Source organism: Manis javanica, chromosome 14 (genome assembly GCF_040802235.1).
Source record: "Manis javanica isolate MJ-LG chromosome 14, MJ_LKY, whole genome shotgun sequence".
NCBI lineage: Eukaryota > Metazoa > Chordata > Mammalia > Pholidota > Manidae > Manis > Manis javanica.
In genome coordinates, this window is record NC_133169.1 from 8,414,909 (window position 1) to 8,436,918 (window position 22,010).

Here is a 22,010-nt window from a genome sequence, read left to right on the forward strand (position 1 = left end):
TGAAATATTATGTCGTGCTCTAGTATTCCCTTCATATTAATTTATACTTAACCTAAAATCTAATTATAAAGCACATAACCACTGGAACTTCCTCATAATTCCAATCACAAATGTTCACTTCAGCCTCTCAGTCTTGTTTGGTCCCCACCCTCTGTCCTAGTCCTTATCTTGTCCCAGATAAAGATCTGGGGGACCCCAGGTGTGAATGAGTCCTTGCGATCTGCATGTCCCTCTGTCCACAGCTTCTCTGTGGGTCTTTGGCAGGACACGCTGGAGGCCAGTCTAGAGAGCTTCCAGCAGGAGAGGCTGTCAGAGATAACCGACCTAAAGGACCAGCTGGTGGCCGCTCAGCACCGCCACACCGAAGCCATCGAGGAGCGCCATGCTGCCCTGCTGAACCGCTTCGGGCAGCTGCGGGAAGCCTCCAAAGCTCACAGAAATACATTGCTGGAGAAGCAGGAGCCCCTGCTGAAGGTAAAGGGAAAAACATGATGAGCCACCATCAGTCCTCAATTATCTGTATATTAGCCATGGAATCCAGAAATAGACACTTGAAATCCTGTTCGGAGAACCTGCAGAGATTTCAGTGAGTACATTGAAAAGGATCAGGAAGACATTCTTACCGAACAAAAAGTAACTCATTGTTTTAGGTTAGTAGGAAGTGTTTTAAACAGCTGACTTATCAGTGATTCAGCTGCCGGTAGGTGGAAGCCAGGCACCCATAACAGCCCAGGCGGGTAGGACAAGAGGCTGGAAGGATTTAGGGTTTGGAAGCACCAATACTGTCAGGCGGGAGTCAAGGCGTCCTTGTGCTTTCTGCGACTCAGATAAAGGAGCCGCACATGGACAGGGCACACGTGTGTTCTCACCCTGGGTCTGCCTTTCCTAGGTGGGAGACCTGGCGTACGTCACTTCCATCTCTTAACCTTCGTTCTTCCATTTATGAAATAGGATAATATTACCATTTCCTTGGGGTCTGTGTTATGACTATGAAAAGAGATAATGGAACTGAAAATGCAGGACAAACCACTAAGTTCTATATAAATACAAGCAATTAAAATGTTCTTTCTAGTGATAGTATCGGAGGTATTGGAGGTATCTGCTCAGGTATCAGAGGCTGATCATAAAAAAACATATCAATGATAAGATGAAGTCAGGATAGTCAGTGAAATTACTGAGCACTCCCAGATCATAAAAGGTGTTTATTGTACTGGCTGCACGTTAAGGCAGGGGCTTAGGGGAATTAGGAAACAAACAATCAAATGAAAACCAGTCAGTCTAAATGCTTAGTTAATGTCTTCTCTATTGAAAGACATGGGACCTACAGAAATAAATCTGAAGTGAAAAATTAAATCAATTAATGAGCAACTTTAGACATATATATGCATTCTACATAGAAAGCTACTTTACATTCTGATTGCTTAATTTTCAAACTGCAGAGTTTTGTTATTTTATTTATTACAAAATCTTTGTAAAATATTCAGTTGATTATATTATTACAAAAATATTTTCAAATGATTTGTAAGTTCTTTCATCTTTCCTGTCTGTTTTGCCTATAGTTGGCTGATGTGAGTACAGGTAAAATGCGATGATGTAATACCTTTGCAACCATCCTTCCTATGGGATCAGTTTTCTCATCTTTAACCCCCATATTTGCTTAAGATAAATCTCTTTGGAAGTATAATCAGCTGACCCAAAACCTATGATCCTTTTAAATCTGAAACTATTTTTGATCATGTAGTATTTGGGAAAATCCATACAATTTCTCTTGTTCAACATTCAGACAATTCAGAGGCATTCAGAGCATATGGATAACTCCAGAGAGAGAGTAATACTGCAATAAGTATATAAATTAGAGTGTAGGAAATGGGTTTAAACAGGGGATTCAGGTGTGAGATGAGCCCTCACCAAGTTTTAGAAGGAAGGTGGGAAAATAACTCAGGATAGAGGGCATTGTCTGAAAGAGTCAGAGGAGAGAAAGAAGTGGATAGAGAATAGGATAGACACCTTTCCCACAAATGACTTGTTTATTCAATCATTTACTCAGGCATTCATTTAACACCTATTTTTGCATGCTTGCTATTTGCCAGATAGAATTTGAGCAAAGAATTCAGTAAAAGGAATCATGAAGTCTTATCATTGCAAATGACCCTTGCCTCTTTCAGAATCTTACAGCTACAATAACTCTAGAAGTCACTCAACCTCCCATTAGTAGATAATGGAAGATTTGACTAATTTCACACAGTGAGGAAATGTAGGACCAGGGCTGTACCTCGAACTCACATGTCCATCGTCTGATCCCATGGTCCTCACTGGTTGTAGTTCTGGCCTCGTAGAATGCTGACTCTAAAGATACTTGAAGATAGTCAATTTTTTTTTTTAATCTTTAGTCTTCTTTTTTGCTGAAGGGCTTTATTGAGAGAGATGAAGGTTTCTTACTTTTTTTTTCTCTGTAGGCCGAGGACCTATTCATGGAATTTGCACGCAAGGCTTCAGCTTTCAACAACTGGTGTGAGAACGCCCAGGAGGACCTGTCAGAGCCTGTGCGCTGTGTCTCCCTGGACGGGATCCGGCAGCTGCAGAAGGACCACGAGGCTTTCTTGGCCTCCTTGGCAGGGGCCCAATCTAACTTCAACCATTTGCTGGAACTGGACCAGCAGATTAAGGCCTTGAATGTGCCCTCCAGCCCTTATACCTGGTTAACAGTGGAAGTGCTAGAAAGGATCTGGAAGCACCTGCATGACATCATCAAGGTAACCCGGGGCACGGCAGAGGCCTCCTTCGGTGATAGCGTGAGCACTTAATTCATTATACAAGTTGAGGATGCCTGAGAAAGAAAGGGACACTGTGACTGATTACACTGGAATAGCTGTTGCGAGCTGGATATAAGAAACATTCGGAACTATGTTCACAGTAGGCATAGCCCCATCTCCCATTGTTTAGACAGTTCATGCTTTTAGGTGTTGAGCAATGATTCAGGGAAGCAGACACAGGCTCCAGGAGAAAGCTCTAAGAATGGGTTGTGGGAAGTTTATGAGGGTTGTCAGTATGTTCACAGTCTATCTATTCCCCCCATCTAAGGTATTCCTTCTTTGATTCACACCCCCAAATCAGAGAGATGTGGTCTGAAAAGATCAGAGAAGAAAAAGAAGTGGATAAAGGATGGGATAGATGCCTCTCCCACGACTGATTTGTTTACTCAATCACTTATCTATATATTTTTACCACCCATTTTGCATGTTTACTCTATGTCAGGTAGAACTGGAGCATAGAGTTCACTATAAGAAATCCTAAAATCTTATCATTGAAAATGACCCTGAATGATCATTTTTATGTGTTTGCATTTCATTTTTGTCTGTTTGTAATGATGTTCATCACAGAAACCAGGAAAAATATTTTAAAAGTTTAACAAAGAAACATTTCACCAATTTTAGACAGCAACCCTTAGTGCTGCCTTTCCTTGTAAGGCTGCTTTTACATCAAGTTTCGTCTAGAAAAAAATTGATAGGGGAGAAGATTTGCCTTTATTACTACTGTATTTGTTACTGGCCTTGGGCTACAGGTACCTGTAAGTATTTATGGGATGTGACATGAGCTTTTGTCACCTTTTGGTGATGAGAAGTTGGGCTGGAAGAAATATAAGCACGTGGGCACTCTGGGAGATAGAGTAGATTTGGGAAAGAGACGATGTACAGCTCAGCGTAGGAACTATCATATTCCTGCAAAGAAAGGTCTTCAGTGTGCACCACACTATCTGTGATTTGGGATTTTAGGAACGGGAGCAGGAGCTGCAAAAGGAAGAGGAAAGACAGGTCAAGAACTTTGACATGCTCCAGGAGTTTGAACAGAATGCCAGTGACTTCCTTAAATGGATCCTGGAGACCAGGTTTGCTGTGCTACTTGCACACCCACGATCCCTGTGCCACATACGCCATTCACCACGGGGATGAAAGACCTGTCAGGGGAGGAAGAGCGCCTTCCACAGCATTTATATGCTTCTAAAATCACCACGTTCTGTCAGTGCTTTATACTTAGAATTGACTGCTTTCTGAAACAATCCTTGCAAAAAGCGAGAATTCTTCCTGCTGCCCACTGCGTGCCCTGCTGTGTTTTCTCCTTGATACCATTGTTTTTTCCTGTTGCCTACAGCTACAGTCCAGAAGTAATAACAGTCCCTCGTGTTTGCATACCATTCTGCACTCTGCAAGCTATTACTATATCCATTACTTCACTTAACTTTCAGAGCAACCTTGAAAGTGTACAGAGCAGATCTTATTACCTCTATTTCTAAGTGTGGGAGGAAGTTCAGCAGATAAACTGACTTGCTCAAGGTCACATATGTGTTTATTGGCACAACCAGAGGCAGAGCCTACTGTGAGCACCTAATAGGGAGCTATTATGTTGCCTGACTGCTAAAGCTGTGGTGAGAATCAAGCAAGATAATATATGCTACTTGCTTTCATTAAATGTAAAATGCTCTATACATGAAAGTAACACTTATCACATCTTCTGGGGCAAATGACCTGGAAAAGAGGAGACTCAGAGAATGTAGTATGTTAGAATAAATGGTCAAAGTTGGTCGACTGTATCTAGTACGTGGAGTTCTGAGAACTGAAGTGGTGGTTTAGAGAAGCCTCGATATATACTGTTCCTACAAACTCACTGACAAGGGTAAATCAGACACTGAACGACAAGAAATCCTGTATTATGGCTATAAAGACATCTCACAGAGGGCAGAGGGAACATAGCTCATCTCCCTTGGCCCCCGGCCCTGGTCCACCATGCCCCACCTGCGTGTGCCCAGCCCCGAGCATATCACCTGACACCTGAGCTCTGTGCCCTATGGCAGGGTGCCGCCCAGAGTGGTCTGAGCTTCTCAGAGGGGGAGGGACTTTGGAACAGTGGGTGGGACAGGTTCATATTTTTTGGCTACAGAAGTCTTAGAATATTTCATTAGACTGAAGAAAGATTACTGAAATAATCTGTATTAACATATGATTTCCCTTTTCTCTCTTTCAATTCCTGTGCCGGACCTCCACATCCAGGGCTTATTTTCTGGATGGGTCAGTATTTTATGTTATCCTGTTTGTTTTGTTATTTTATCCTGGAAGATTTAGTGAAGGAGGACTTAGTACAGAGTTGTCTTCATTCCTTCTCAATCTAAGGGTGCCTAAATTAAAATGTGGGGTGAGGAGAAGCATGGTATATATCATTCTGGCCCTACACCCCACAAGTGAAGTCTTGACTGCACTAGGTTAGGGGGATAGTGCAGAATAAGAGCTATGAGGAAGGTCTGGAAACCGTCTCATAGGCCAAGAAAAGTGTGAGCATGCCTCACTTCCCTTCTCATCTGTCCAGTGAGGCTGCCAATAAACAGGGGGATTTGGTTTCATGAAAATTTGGTGTGTGAAAAGTTATTTCAGAGCGGCCATGTAACAGAAGTAGAGAAGTGTCAGGGCTTTGGGTTGGTCTGTGTGAAATATTGACCTCTGATATTATGAATAACATTTTCCTCTGGCTCTTAACCAGATCTTTGCTCAAAGAAACAGGATCTCTGGAGTCCCAGTTGGAAGCAAATAAAGTAAGTAGTGTGTGTTCATTAGCTGAGGATATTGCTAGAATTAAAGGAGTGCAAGATAAACCACTTAAAGACAACCCTACTGGTACTTTTGGGTAAACTCTCTGGTCTGAATGTCACTGACTTAACAGTCTCGTCTCAAACCTGCCAACAATTTGTATTCTAACCATTGATCACCACTTCATGAATGTAGACATTCGTTTTCTTAAACTTATGAACTTTAATTTCTGTGTCTCTACAATGGAGTTAATCATACCTGTGTTATAGAGTTATTGCAATGATTTAAGTAAGGGAACAAACGCAAAAGCCCCTAGCCTACAACCTGGAACATCAACAAATGTCTGTTATTATTTGATGTGATAAGGTGATATAATTGGATCTAGAAGATTGCTTAACAATCAAGTGAAGCAAGGAGCTGGAACAGTGTCCTTATTTTCATTATTGTCCCCCCAAAAAAGAAAAAGAATAATTAAACTTAATTTCTCCCTAATGAGAGAACTTAAACACTAAAGAGTAAGATGTTGTCAAGTAGGATTGATCTTTGGAGGGCCACAAGCCATTGCCATTTTCAATATATCTAATACCTTCACCCATTCCCATCATCAGAACCAATTCACTTCTACCCTCTTTAGAGAAAAACTTTCCCCTTTTGATAAAGCAAGGCTCAGATGCAGAAAGTTGGCATATAATGTGCCTGGATGGCAGAAACATCCCGTAGAAGTCTGCCCAAGCTGATGAAAGAGGCCCAAGAGTGAGTGCTGGGAAACTTGAGTAGGCCTAAGAGCTCACATGTGGTCCATAGTGCAAAAAGGTCATGACATGGATCACATAACAATATCCCCTTGAATTCCTACTTCATGTGGCATGTCTTGTGCTGATCATACATGGATCCTGGAAATTCTATTCCTCTCTACCCACATTATATAACCACAAACTTCTAGATTTATCTGTTTTGCAGATTACCAGAATGACAGAAGTCATATCACTTAAACTTCACACCATTTTATAAATGAAAAATACAGAAGTCAAGCATTTTTCCTGAATAGTTCATTTTTCACAGAGGACAGAATGATTCATGAAAAAAGTCGAAAGGCATAATTAGGGGAAACCCAAACATATCAGCTTTTTCTCTTCTCTAGTGTCCCTCAGTTTGGAGCTCATACACTGTGGGACTGCGTCTCTTTTTTGTCTCTTTCTAGAGGAAGCAGAAGGAGATCCAGGCAATGAAGCGTCAGCTGACCAAGATTGAGGACCTGGGAGACAGCTTAGAAGAGGCTCTGATCCTGGACATCAAGTACAGCACCATCGGGCTGGCCCAGCAGTGGGACCAGCTCTACCAGCTCGGGATGCGAATGCAGCACAACCTGGAGCAGCAGATCCAAGCCAGGTATACCAAGCACCTGTGGCCAGGGCTGGGGAAGGGCGTGCGTGGTATTAGGTGCTGGGAATTCAACTGCAAGGGCTAGAGTTGGGGTACAGGATAACAGAGTGCTTCAGAGACAGTACCCACGCCATATCCACAGTCAGTCTTCTCTCTCTTGACTGCCCCAGAGAATGACTGTTTCTTTTCATACGGAATCTATTATAAAACAGGAAACCGTGCTCCCATCCCCTCTAGTACACACGTCATCCAATTCTCACAGTTGGATCTTACGTGATCTCTTCAGAAAGCAATTCCTTTTGTAAAATTCCCTCTAAAGTATCTGGAATGCAACGATATTCAAGGTACAGGGCAGAAGAGCAGAATTCATTTTTTTTTTCTAAATAAATTAATTTAAGCTTCACCGCTTTAGGTTTCAATAATAAGGGCAGCATGATTATCTAGATCAGAGATTGGCAAACTTTTCCTGTGAAAGGCCTGATAATAAATATTTTAGACGTTGTAAGCCATACTGTCTCTGTTATAAATGCCGCCGTTGTGGGGAGAAAGCAGCTATTGATAATTCATACATTAATGAGTAGGACTATGTTCATATTGTTCTTCTTTTCATTGTTTTCAGTCATTTAAAAATGTGAAAACCATTCTCAGTTCAAGGACTGTACAGAAACAAGTGGCGGACTAGATTTGGCCCATGGGCCTTAGTTTGACAACCTTGAAACTGAATGACTCACATACCAATATCCCCTTGAATCCCTACTTCATGTGGCATGTCTTGTGCTATTTTTCTGTTTCCTTGCCTGGGTCAATATATGTTTTTCCTTCCAGAGACACCATAGGTGTGAGCGAGGAGACCCTAAAGGAGTTCAGTAGAACATATACGTGAGTATAATTTCATAGTTCACTGGTCTTTCTTTTCCCAGATCATTCAGAATCGATCTCCAAATTACTAACATTTTTTCTCTAGGTGTGGCTTGGTAGGATATTTAATGAAGATCTAGATATATGAATTAGATTCAAGTCCTGGATTTTAATATGTCTTTGAGATTCCCAGACTTGAGAAAATACATTTCTTTCATGTTCAACTTTTTATGCTTTTCCCTCCATCCATAAGGTTTAAAAAAGTGCAGAAACAGGCAAAAGCTCTGCACTCTGTTCTCTGAACCTCATGACATGTTAATAAAACTCGAGCTGATGCAAGAAAAGTGGGTTTTTTTTTTCCTCTCAATTATAATCATGTTCTCTACTGCATGTGATAAAATCTTTTTATTCTTCAGACATTTTGATAAGAATTTGATAGGGCGCTTGAGTCACAAAGACTTCCGGTCCTGCCTGAGAGGACTCAATTACTACTTGCCCATGGTGGAAGAAGATGAACGTGAGCCCAAGTTTGAGCAGTTCCTGGACGTTGTTGACCCAGCAAGGTAGGGGGAAGACCAAGGGCCAGACCATAGCAGGGAACGGGGCTTGGAGGGACAAGCACACAGAGCAGATGATCCGTAAAACACGGAAGTAACTCATCTTGAGGATATAAAGAGACAGACTCCCATGAATGAATTGGACAACTTCTGAGGCCCTTTCGGGATTAGCTCAGAAGTTCATGGAACTAACTCCAACTCACGCAGCAGCCCTCCAGTTTGCTAAATTTTGGTTTATGTTTGATCTGTGAATATCAGCTGGTTCTGAGAATAGAACTCAAGGAATGAATTCCTTCATGTGTGTAATTCCTTCTAAGGAGACATGGATGATTCGTGGGAGAGGGGTTGTTGTGTGCTTTGTGGGGGTGGGGACCACATTACTGTTAGGGACTAATTCTTTCTAATACCAAGGATCAAAGAAGGTCAGAAATGGAGGTTGTCAACTCAACTGGAAGAGCTTGAAGTACCTAAGGACTGGTGCTAATGGAAAATTCCCAAGCTATGTAGAGTCAGGCTGAATGACCCATGTAGAAACAGAGCCTGGGACTTAGGAAACAGTGTTTATTTGGCTATAAGGGCATGAGGAGGGCATTCAAATTAGAGATCACAGCTCAGAGTTTCGAAGAGCTGAGTTGGAAGAGGCATTTGGAGAATCCAGCTTCCCTCTATCTCTGAGACACTGAGTAGGGTGACAAAGGGAACTGCCTGCCTCTCTGTCTTAAAAGAGCACAGTTCCTGATCCATTTCTTCCACAGGAAGGGCTATGTTTCACAGGAGGACTATACCTCATTCCTGATCGACAAGGAGTCAGAGAACATCAGGTCCACTGATGAAATAGAGGCTGCTTTCCAAGCCCTGGCAGAAGGCAAGGCCTACATTACCAAAGAGGACATGAAGCAGGTCAGATTCTGGTTGTGTCCACAATCATTGTGCTCTCATCGTAACCCAAAATTTGCTCATTTCTGGTCTAGTTGCCTAATATAGGCAACTACCATCCCCTCAACCCATATGTCCTCTTTTTTTTACTCAGACATTGTCTTGCATAAGATAGCATTTGCTTCAGTCACCACTTCATTTTGTCTTGACCCACCTCAAAACCCACATTTGTTCTCTAATGACTATCAAGGCCCATTCCAAACCTGCAAGTCATCATTTAAGGCTGTCTTATCCCATTCATTTAATGAACCAAAATTAGGGAATGGGATAAATTATACAAAGTAAGATGAGATTCTTCAGATAAGAGCTGAGCTGAAGAGATTAATTGTTCTTATTCATTAGAAATTATAGTTTAATGACAAAAGTATATGATAAGACAGGACTGACTTCTATAGTCTGCATTCCCTGGCTTTAGGGCACATTAGAAGCTCCAAGAAACCGTCTATTTTGAATGCCTACTACGATATCTCTATCTTTTTGTGTTTCAGGCCCTAACCCCAGAACAAGTGGCGTTCTGTGCCTCACATATGCAGCAGTATGTGGACCCACAGGGCCGAAGCCACCCAGCTGGCTACGACTATGTTGGCTTCATCAATTCTGAGTTTGGCAACTGATAACCAGCCTTTCCCAGATCATAGAAAATCTTGGTGTGGTGGGAAGTATTGTGGGATGAATGAGACAGGTAATATGGTGGGTGGGAGATAGTTCTGTGTGTGTGTGCTTTACATTTATTAGAGGCCCTGACAGAAATCTCAGCCTTGGGAGAATATAAGGCATTAACAGTTGGAAAAGAGGAGGCCATGGGCTTACTTTGTGTGCAGCTAGTTACTATTGAAGGGTGCCAGGATCTCTATTTTTTTATTAGTTGGGTTCTACATATCTTTATTATTTTGTTTTGTTCTGATTATAAAATAAAGTGTTACCTTTTAAAAAAAACATTTATTTTCTTTAAAAAACTTCATTTTAACAAGGTAATCTGAAGTAAAATGTTACTGACTCAATTTGGCTTCCATATTTCTGAGAATTCTAATGTTTTCTAAATGTGGGGAGCTAATTACACTAAATGAGGGCCATGATAGTATAGACAAACAAAATCCAAGATGATTAACAAATAATTTCTCATGAATGTTGGAATGTCTTTAAACTCTTATGTTTGAAAATGAAGATATCTGATATTTTGAAGAACCCCAATATTTTAGTCTGTAAAATGGAACCACACAGAGAGGACCAGAATAGCATCTATTTTCTTCTTGATCTGTCCCTTTTTTTACACTTCTCCAGTACAGTGGATATTATGACTCAGAAAGGCAAAATTCTGGAATACCAGGGTTTCCTTTGTCTTCAATGTCCTTGAATTTCTGCTTACATTTTAATGTGATAAAATACTATTTGTTTGCATTTACATGTGTCTCTGATTAGTGTAAGAATCTGTATAACTTTTTATAAGATTAAGCAGTAAGGAAAAAACAAAAAACAAGAATAGGTGAGGCTATATCCAGAGAATTTTTAGGCCACTTTTGGTCTGAGCAGATTCAAATACTGGCATTGTGTGCTGACTTGTAAGTTGATGGTGTCCTTTGCTGGTGAGAATTCTTAGGTCATTTCTTTGTCTTACGTGCAAATGCTAGTATCCCGTGCAAAGTCTCTACCTCCCAACACATGTGTATTGCCACTTGATTACCATTTTAAGTCTCAATCCCATTCTTTGCATAGAAATTAGACTTCCCTTTGTCTGGGACAAGAACTAAAACAGGAGCCATAAATCAGATTACTAGGCATATGATGCATTAAGAAGAAATGCTTTCTTTCTAAGGCAAAGGACCATTAACACAATCTTATAAAAGAGATTGGGTAGTATGAAGACTAGAGGAGATGGTATTTATCCTAGGAATCAATAAAAATGCCACAAGAAGATGACACTGTCAGTTACATACTGACAGAAATAAGATTCTGACCCCCATGCACTCAAGCAAAAAATGGTAATATGCGAATAAGCATACATAATTTAGTTGAAGTTTCTAAATAGTCAAGTGCTAATATTACAACAATTAGAACTTGTATCAGATTTGCCTCTTGATTTCAAGGTTAAGCTCCTCCTCACTGGTATTCATCTTTTCTTGGCCTTCTGTTCACTTACCTTAAACTGGAACCCTGCCTGCTTCATAGTAATTCTCTTACCCACAGTTGGGAGCCCTCTTCTGGGCTCTGCCCTGTGGCTACATTGCTGATTTTTCTTTCCTGATTCCTACTGCTTAGTTGGGTCTTCAAAACACTTCCATTTCCAACAGATCAGACCCTTTTACTGTTTATGGACGTCTCTCACACCAAACATTTGCCTGGAAGCCCTCTGATTCTTCTTTCCTATACTTTAACCCATTTCCCAGTACTTAACCTTCTCAAGTCTCGGGATCTAGATCCATCTTCCTATCTTCTCTAGTCAAACACTGTGCCGGGTAACAGCACTTTACTCTTCTTTGCCTGATTATATCAAAATATAAGATGTTGGACAGTCAGTCTCTGCCTTTCACTAACAGTAAATAGGCAACAAATAGGGCAGCCTACAGTGATCCTGTCTAGAAACTCCAAATAATAATAGATGGCTATATTGAGTGCTTCCAGTACGGCGGGCTCTGTCCTAAAGACTTTGCATTGATCTTCACACATGCAAAAAAGCCCTATAAAATAGATACTCTTATTCCATTTTGCAATTGAGAAAATGGAGGCACAGAATTGTGAAGAAACTTTCTCTAGGTTACACATTTAAAAGTAGAAAAACTAGGCTTTAAAACCAGAAACTGATTCCAGAGCCTCTGGTGTTAGGGGTTGTCAAACAACCATGAATTGGGCATATGGGGTCATGTTCACAACAGAAGGACCTCTGTTGTGCTTTGTGTTTATGTGTGTGTGTGTGTGTACTTAGAAGAGGGTTTCATCTTCATAAGCGCATTCTCAACCAGGGGAGGGAACTTGAATCACCAAGGGAGCTTTTGTAAACTATTTCTCCTGTCTGCACCCCAGATCAATTGTGTCAAGGTCAATAAAGATGGCTTCCAGGAACATGTCTGCTCAAAATTTCCCCTAAATGATTTTTACACTCTTTCATACTTAAGGCTACCACATTTGGAAGTTAGATGGACCTGTGAATGTTGCTTAGCAATTCTTGGAACATCTTTACCCACCATTGCTCGGTGTGTTTTTAGGGAAATCATGTTAGCAGGACTGGCTGGATTGGGGAAATTAATTTGCTGTAACGGCCTCGGTACAAAGGGAGAATAACTTCCCGCCCATAGTGAAAACGATCCTAGACACATGGCCCTTCTCCCCTGACCAGGCCCTTTCTGCCACCTGACTACCTTGCTACCTGTTCTCTTCTCTGGAATCTAGCTTCCATCCTCCCAAATTTGGTTTCCATAAAGTATGTATTTCTTCCATAAGGGCTTGGAAGAATATGGGTTCCTATCTGAAAAAAAATACCCCCCCAAGATAAGTTCTTTCCTCTGTCTCAAGTCTTCCCCATGTCTGACTCATTACTGAATCATGTGACTCCTACATTTTCAAAATCTCTTATGTCTGAAGTTGCCTTCGGTTTCCAATGCCACCACGCACGTTCGGGTGTCACTGCCTTTGTTTAGGATGCTGGCAGTGGGATTCCTTGCTGAGCTCCTTCCTCCTTTTTCTCCCGGCTGAGATCTCTCATTCTGTCTGCGGTTGGATCAAGCTTCCTAAGTCACTGCCCAGATCCCACTCTGCCCTCTGCTCAAAGGTTTACTACGTCTTATCTGCCCCTGACCAGAGAATCAAGTCTGAAGCAAGCTTTTGAAACTGCTGGCCACAAAGAAGTTTTAACCCAAGCTAACTTCTCAGCATCATTTGTGAGACATTTTCACTCCCTCTGGACAGCTCACCACATTCTGAAACAGGTCTATATTGTCTTGCCCTGAGACTTCAGTTCTTCTTAAAATATATTTCTTCCCACTTACTGCATTCAAAACACCCCCATCCTTAGGAACAAGTTCAAGTACTACCTTAGATATGAAGCCTGCTCTGACCCTCCACTGAGAATAACCTTTCCTTAAACTAAAAGCCAAATCACTTTGCTCTGCACATTATCAGTAATGGCAGCTGACATTTACTGGAAGATCATTATGGTCCACTAAATTCTTTGCATGCATAATCCTGTTTGGCAAGCAATGCAAAATTAGGAAGTTACAGCCATTTTACAAATGAGGACACTGAAACTGAGAAAGGTTAGTAACTTACCCATGACAGCAGGGTAAGCTGAAGAGTCTAGACTCAAACTACTAACAGACAGCTGTCTGAACTCATTACACCTTTACTCATCCCTTAGACTGCCTGGAACTGTGCATAACATATTACAGGTGGAAAGTGTAAAGGGCAGGACAGAGGGTTTCAGTACAGATCCTAAGGACCATATCCATGCTAGGCATCCAGGGGAGGAGGTCCCTGACACCCAAGACTAGGAAGTCTTTAGAGAACAACAGCAATTACCCAGAAAACTAGGAAGCAAATATCTTATCTGAAATTGAATCCACCCAACTGGGAGAGCTAATTAAAAGGAAGAGGGCAAAACAATAATAAGCCAGAGACAGAAAGGACAACTCCATGAAAATATGAAAGACACCTAGATAGAGAGAGAAAATAACCAACCTTCTCATTTAATGAAGCATTCAAACCGACACTGAGTTTCAGATCCTGGAAGAACAGTACAGGTCAGACAGTGTAACTGGGCAGTGATTTTGAAAATCCCGACAGCATCACTGATAGCTCCCCAGTCACTGCTATTGTGAAGGTGAGCACCCCGAACCTCCCTCATCTTGTGCAGCTCGGTTGGAAAATGCCTAGTGATTGGGTCTCAGTAACTAGGGGTGGCATCCATGAGGCTGAAGGCGGGAATTCAGATCTGAGCCCAGTGCAAGTTAAGCACAGGGAACAGAGCAGGAAGCCTGGCCCCTCCAGGCCCCAGCAGCCCTGGGGGAAGGGCAGGAGGCAGGATGTGGCTCTCCCGGGGAGCTGGGGATGGGACAACTTTGGCCCGAGACCCTGAATATCTGTCCCATTGGCCTGAGCTCCTGGTCTGTGTCCAGCCTATGAGGAGGACACTGTCCCACTGGGGTACCCTTCATCCTTTACCCAGCAATCTCCCCTGCAAAGCATTTCTCAGGGCTGCCTGCACAGCCCGATTCCTTAAACTATAAACGACGGGGTTGAGAAGAGGGGTCACCACAGTGTAGGTGACAGCAACAAGCTGATCCCGCTCAAGGGAGTAGCTGGCCTTGGGCCTCAAGTACATGAAGGAGGCGCAGCCGTAGTGAACAATGACCACCGTGAGGTGGGAGGCGCAGGTGGAGAAGGCCTTCTTCCTCCCCTCCGCGGAGGGGACCCTCAGGATTGCTGCCAGGATGTAAGCGTAGGAGACGGTGATGAAGCAGAAGGAGACCAGGAGGACCAGCAGGCTGAGGAGGAGGATGCCCAGCTCACTGAGGCTCGTGTCCCCGCAGGCCAGGCTCAGCACCGGCGGCGTGTCACAAAAAAAGTGCTGGATCTCATGGGAATTGCAGAATGGGAGGTGGAAAATGACCAGTGTCATTCCCAGCCCAAAGAGGTACCCACTCACGAAGGAGATGCCAACCAGCTGGATGCAGAGGGTAGGCTTCATGCGGCTGGCATAGTGCAGTGGGGCACAGATGGCCACATATCGGTCAAAGCCCATGACAGCCAGAAGGAAGCAGTTGGAACAGGCCCACGAGGCAGAGAAGAACATCTGGGCTGCACAGCCCATGTAGGAGATGGCCTGGCCCCCCATGACCAGGCTGGAGAGCATTCTGGGGATGATGCCCAAGGTGTAGCAGGTCTCTGAGCAAGACAGGAAGGAAAGAAAGAAGTACATGGGGGTGTGAAGGTGGCTGTCCAGCCTAATGACTACAACAATGAAGACATTGCTGGTCAGGGTGACAAGGTACAGAGAGAGGAACAGCGCAAAGAGCGGGAGCTTCAGCTCCCCGAAGCTGGAGAAGCCCAGAAAGACAAAGCCCCTCCAGGACGTTGTATTGGTTTGTCCCATTCTCAGTGACACCCTTGAGAGAGCTATGCTTCCTTCCACCTTGCCAGTAGGTGCCTAGCTTCTTCAGAAAGCAGGATGATGTGGATGCACATTCCTTTGTGTCTGTTTTAACTTGGAAAGAAAGATCTAATGTAGACAGCAACCAAATTCAGAAAGGTATTAATTACATTAAACACATATACACACATGTGCATACACATGTAGAAAGATATACCATATGCACATACATCCACACAAACACACACTTTGCTACACACATGAAGGCACACGCAGACAGGCATACCACATACAAAGGACTCTCGCGTAATTATGCATATTTCACACTTTGAAAACTTTGCACCGCACATTCACCATCAATGACCAAATGCACATCAGGCGCGCGCATATATTAGAAATGCAAAACTATTCAGGCAGCACATACATAAGTAGATATGTGCACACACACTCCTCCACACCATCATACATTCGCTGCCACGTAAGAATGCGCAGGCAGACACATTGCCTGTGGGGTGGCTTGGTGGATATTATGTTACAGATCATGCAACACAGAGAAGGGGGGAAATGACTTGCTTTAAATTGTACAGAACCAAGAATAGAGAAAAAGTGCTTTGAGTCTTAATCTAACGTAATTTTCCATTGCCAGTGATGACTCTTCTCAGACACCGGGGGACACTCACTGACATGAATACAGAAAAAGAAACAGCTTGCTCAACAATGATCTCCCGTGTCTCTACCAACCCTCTCACAAGCCCTTTTCCATGTGAGTCTGTTGAGCTGTGAAGGAGGAATCAGGCTTGGGAAGCTAAGTATCCTTCAGCCCGAAGAACCACCATCAGGTTCTACTACCCCTTAAAGATTAGGCGAGAAAGGGTTCTCCTCTCACCCGAGGAGGCTCGCAGTAAGGAGCAGCCCTGCTGTTCAGCAACCATGCAGTAGACTTGCCCCCAGCAAGCCTGTCTGCAGGTGAGAGGACCTGGGGTGCATCTCAGAAACGATTCTGAGCAAAATAAATTATTCAAAGCAAATTATACCAGAAATCTCCTGCACCCCTGGTCCCAGGTGGTGAATCATCTGCTTCTGTCAAAACAACTTCTCTCTCCAAGGGTCCACCAGTCCCAGCGGGTGCTGTTTCAGGAAGCACATCTAATTGTGCTTGTCATTAGCCTTGAATAACTTTTGGGGGGAAAAGAAACATAAGCAAAGAGATGCTGGAATTGTGGTTCAAAGAATAATTTGTGTATGTATTTTGTGCTAAATATCCTATTTATTATTTTCACATGTTAAACCTCTTTTAAAACACACAGGGACCTAGTGAGAAATTGTGAATAATTGCTTTTAACGGAAGAGGAAAATGAGCCTGATGGAGTCTGAGTGACCAGTCTAAGATCACAGAACTCAAGATTTATACTTCTAAACTCACAGTGTAAGATGTAAAGTAAGAAAACAGGAATTTAACAGACCTTGAGAGAACCGTTTCTGATGTGTTGCAGTTTCAAACTCATGTACACATTCATTTTCATGTATCGAGAATACCTTGATCTCCCTTAGGTTCAACGCCTTCCCATAGCCCCATCTGTCTTCTCCACTTCTTTCAGTCACATCTTTTCAAAAGCAACTCTACTTTATTTCCACCTTCCTTTCTCCTTCTCTTCACAATAGCGCAATAGCTGCCCCCAGATTTCCATTCCACCACTCAGAATGTCCTCAAGTATGCCCTGAATATGTCCAGAAGGTCAATCCACGTTAATAATTTCACTGAACTCTTCACTCTCAATGTATTTGTATCTAGTATAGGAATGGCGTGAATATTCACACCTCCAATGTATACTCTCACCCATTCACTGGTTCAATAGGACCAATAATTATCATTGTTAACACATATTCAATGCCAGACTTTCTGCTCACTTCATTATATGAGTTGAACACTCAGAATATTTAAAGTACTACTATTATTGTCACTTTTCAGATAAGAAAACTGAGGCATGCAATAATTAAATAACTTACCAAAGACAGCACAGCCAACTAGTAACACAGCAGCAAGGGAACTCAAGAACCCATTGCCTTAACTACCATAACAATCGTGGTATCCTGCATTGGTCAGGAGGATCCAAAAGATGAAAAAGATGTGGAAACTAGTATAACGTTAGTATAGCAATTGCCGTGAATAGACATTTTTAAACTTTATAACCTACTTAAATGTAAAATTGAATCAATTCCAGTAAAATACAGAAATTTTAATAGCATAGCTCCATTTCCTTAAGTTCACCAACACTTTGTTATAACATTTAGATAGCCACATGCCTTTTTAAAGAAATTAAGATAAAATTATACTTGTGTATATAATCTTTTCTATGTAGCTATATATTTGCCATTTTCAATGCTCTTCATTCTTATCTGTATATCCAGGTCACCATAGTTTCATTTTCTTTCAGCCTGAAGGACTTCCCTTAGTATTTATGTGCATATATTTGTGGGCAAAAAATGCCTCCATTTTTGTTTATCTGAAATTGTCTTCATTTTCCTTTTATGTGTTGCAGCACAGTTAAACTGGATAAAAATTCTTGGTCAACTGGATGTTTTTCATCTTTTCATATGCTTTTTTCAATGCCTCTGTCCTGGTTTCTTATGAGAATGTTGCCATCATCATTTTACTCTATGTAATGTCTCAAATATCTTTTGCTGTTTCCATGTTTTCTCTTTACCTTTGGTTATCAGCAATTTGATTACGATGTGCTTATGTGTGCCTTTGTATTTTTCTTGTAGTTTGCTGAATATTTTGAGTTGTAGGTTGTTGTGTTACACCAAATTGGGAAGTTTCCAACTACTATTTTTCAAATATTTTCTTCCTTTATCTTTTTGTTTCCTTCTAATATTCTAATTATACATATGTTGGGCCAGTTGATGTTATCTAAAAAAATCTCAAAGAGTTTATTCATTTCATCTCTAATGTTTTTCTCTTCTGATTAAATAATTTCTATTGATTGTCTTCCAATTCACTGATTCTTTCTTCTATATTCTCCAAAATGCTACTGTGTCTATTTCATAACTTTTTCATTTCAGTTGCTGTAACTTTAAATCCAGATTTTCAATTGTTTCCTTTTTATAACTTCTGTTTCTCTGCTAATATTTTCGTCTGTTCACTCTTTAATACCATATTTCTCTTTCATTCTTTGAACATATATTTATTACCCAGTATAAGTACTACAAAATCTGAATTGTGGGTCACTTGAAGTCAAGTTCTATTAAATGATTTTTTTTTCTGTGTATGGATTTCACTTTACTAATTTTTTGCATAGGTAAGCATTTTGGTTGAAAACTGAACATTTTAGATAGGACACGTCTGAAAATATTTTATTGTTTTCTTGAGGGTTTTTTTTTGTCTAATGAGCAGTTAACTTTAGTGAACTGAAAATGCGGAATATTTCTCACCTATTATTTTGTTATTTTTAGGTATTGGTGTTTCCCCTCAAATTGAGTTTGCTTTCAGATGTTGCTTTTGTTTGTTTTTTATTCTGGCTTTGTGGGTAACTACAGTGTGAATATTGTTTTAGCTGTAAGCAATTATTTGTGTAGAGTTTACTCTCAGATCTTGAGACTCTTTCTCTCTGTAGTTCTGTAAATTTCCGGTTGCTTCGCTATTCCTGATTTCTGCTATCTCACAACTCAAGCAAATAAGAAGTCTACTTTCTGGTCTCAAATTTGTGTGGTAGCAAGGAAATATATTCATTCAAAGGCACATCTAACTCACAAACCTTACTAGGAGTCATTCAGTCTTGCAAGGGTATAGTCTTCCTTCATTTGTGCATGTCTTTTCTTTTACTAAGCAACCTGTGATTAGCCAGGGCTTTGCACAGAGTACACTCAGTTTTGACATGTAGCTTTCTTGTTTTCAAAATTTCTGTCTTGAAGTTCCATTTTTTTTCCTGTTCTAAACTCTAGTATTTGCCCCCTTGGAGAAATGGAGAGGCAGGATGTAGTGTGAACTGCTTCTAGACAAATAAGCTTCAAATTCACAGTTCTGACTTAATGTAATAAAATAGCGATTATTTTAAAATTAACTATTTTTCAAATTCCTGACTTTCATCTAGTGACTTCAGATAATTATTTTCAATGTTTTTCTCCATGTTTGATCATTTTTATCAGAGGAATCACTAGATCTCTTCATGCCATTATTACCCCTTGTCTACTTGATGTTCAGTATCCCCATTCACCTTGTTTCTGATTAAACATGCTACCCACTCGATCCATGTCTCGGTCCAGGAGGAGGATCTGAAATAAGCTGACTAATCAAAGTATATCAAGATATGGCTACATAACTGGTACAAGTGTTGGAGAAGTGAATAAAGCCAAGCTAACAAATGAGTATTTTCTTTTAACATAACCCATAGTTAAAGAAGAAAGAAAGTTCAATAAGAAAACATTTCTAACTTAATGATAATATAAATGAAACCTGTCTCATGTTTACAAAATGCAGCTAAAATTTTCTTAAAGGCAAATATACAGGTTTAAGTTCTTACATTAAAAAAGAAGAAGGTATTAAGATCATGACCTGTGCTTAAAAATTAAGAAAGTAATTTTTTTTGGAAAAGAGCCAAGGGAATATAAAAATAGGGAGAAGAAAGAATATAATAGATATGAAAAATAAACAGTAAAATAGAAAAAATGTCAACAGTAATAGAACTCGGGTCTTTTTAATTCTCAGTGAAATGAATAAATCCTTCACAGGACTCATCAGGAATAAAAATGAAATCATTACAAAAAGTAGACAGATCCTACAGACAATTACAGTGCAAAGACATATTATGAACAAGTTAAAGCAGTACATTTAAAACTTAGATAGGAAGAAAAAATTCTCTTAAGAACACCATTGCAATACAGAGAAGGCAAGTAGTGACTCTATAGCATCTTACTACACTGATGGACAGTGGCTGCAATGGGGTGTGTGGTGGGGACTTGATGATGGGGGGAGTCTAGTAACCATAATGTTGCTCACGTAATTATAGATTAATGATACCAAAAAAAAAAACCACCACTACCAAAAGTGACAAATGTAAATAGAAAATCTGGATAGCCCAACGTTAAAGACATGGATTTTTAAGGATATGGATTTTTGACTATCAAACATCCCCAAAGGAAAATTCCAGGTTCAGATGGTTTATTGGTTAATTCCACCATACAGTTGAGGAAAAAAAAACCAAGATTATACAAATTCTTTCAGGAAATAAAATGTTGGTAACAATACATATCTTTTTTTAAGAGACCAGAATAACATTAAAATTGGAACCTGACTATTATAGTATAAGAAAACAAAACTAAAGAATACTGTAACACATTAACATGGTTTAAAAATGTCCCTAACAAAATATTACAGGTATATTCCAGCAATATATAAAAGGAATGATATTTCATGATGAAAGGGATTTATTCCAAGAACATAAGACTAATTTGCTATTTGAAAATGTTAATATTATTAACTAAATTAGCAAAGTAAATGGAAAAAATAATTTATTCATCTCAATATTTGTAGAAAATTTATTAGTAAAAATCAATATCCATTGTTGATAAAAACTCTATTCCTATGAAAAAGTAAAGCTAACATAATACTTTATTTGGAAATATTTAACTGTTTCCCACAAGATAACAGCTCTTACCATCTCTATACACCACTGTAGTGAAGGTCCAAACCAGTGCAACAATCTAAGAAAAAGATATAAAAAATATAATGATTTGAAAGGAGCAACACAACTTTTCATTTGCAATTGACATGACTGAGTACCTAGAAAATGTTACTAAATTTACAGAAGAAGCTAATAACTAAGGAGAGTTAGCATGATGTCAAATCAATTGTTTTCCTTTATATTCATTCCAAAAAATAAGAATTGGTATTCCTAAATGTCAACTTCAATAACATCAAAATATAAAACACTTATAATTAAAGATAAGGTGAAGATGTATCCCATACTTAAAATAAATGTTAACAGACAAAATTAGAGAAAATCTAAATAAATAGAGATACATAAAATTTCATGGATAAAAAGACTTAACTTTGTAAATATGAGAGATCCCAAATTTATCTATAGATGTGGTATATCTCAGTAAGAAATTCAAACAAGCTTTGTGTAGAAAGGTACTCAGTCATGTCACCCAAAAATAACCCTATTCTTAAGACAAAAGTTCAAAGGAATTATGAATTGCCTTCTACATCACGCCTTATGTCAGCCCCTACTTCAAAGGCCCTATAAAACCTCAAACCCTAAATGCTTAAGCACCTCCTCTCTGAGGTTGCCAGCACCCCTGTCTGAGTGTGTACTATCTTATCAAATAAACTTTCTTATTGCATAAACCTATTGAACATCATCTCTAAACTCTTTTCCGAGATAAAGACAAGAACTCGCCAACCTCTGCCTCCAGTGGCAAGTGTCTTTGTCACTTTACTATTTCATTCGGCTTCCTAGTCTTACACAGTCTGTTTCTCTCTCCGTTTTATTTCCTACCAGTAGGGAAATGGAAGTTTTCAGAACAGAATCTCACTCTTTCCAGTGCTCATGGCTCTCCCAAATTCTGGGGTGGTAGGGGTATCATTCCCATGCTGTGCAAATTGAGTGGACACTGGACGCC

The 22,010-nt window shown here is 40.4% G+C and overlaps 2 protein-coding genes across 2 annotated transcripts in view; one reads left to right on the top strand and one right to left on the bottom strand.

Moving 5' to 3' along the window:
• SPTA1 (spectrin alpha, erythrocytic 1) overlaps positions 1–10,163 on the top strand; it is a 58,560-nt gene extending 48,397 nt beyond the window's left edge. Inside the window, exons 42-51 of the mRNA XM_073221183.1 lie at positions 265–474; positions 2,457–2,753; positions 3,774–3,886; positions 5,046–5,063; positions 5,530–5,581; positions 6,778–6,965; positions 7,785–7,838; positions 8,234–8,380; positions 9,130–9,274; positions 9,799–10,163. Coding sequence (XP_073077284.1) covers positions 265–474; positions 2,457–2,753; positions 3,774–3,886; positions 5,046–5,063; positions 5,530–5,581; positions 6,778–6,965; positions 7,785–7,838; positions 8,234–8,380; positions 9,130–9,274; positions 9,799–9,924 — 1,350 coding nt within the window. The 3' untranslated portion in view covers positions 9,925–10,163. The remainder of the gene's footprint in view (positions 1–264; positions 475–2,456; positions 2,754–3,773; positions 3,887–5,045; positions 5,064–5,529; positions 5,582–6,777; positions 6,966–7,784; positions 7,839–8,233; positions 8,381–9,129; positions 9,275–9,798) is intronic.
• A 4,287-nt stretch (positions 10,164–14,450) lies between these two features.
• Positions 14,451–15,392, bottom strand: OR10Z1 (olfactory receptor family 10 subfamily Z member 1). Its single transcript, XM_017664871.2, has one exon. It carries the CDS (start codon positions 15,390–15,392, stop codon positions 14,451–14,453), a length of 942 nt encoding a protein of 313 aa, XP_017520360.2.
• Between the last annotated feature and the right edge of the window lie 6,618 nt (positions 15,393–22,010).

What these genes read in the sequence shown, in the direction of transcription:
- OR10Z1 (XM_017664871.2), bottom strand. Translation starts at nt 15,392, where the DNA reads ATGGGACAAACCAATACAACGTCCTGGAGGGGCTTTGTCTTTCTGGGC.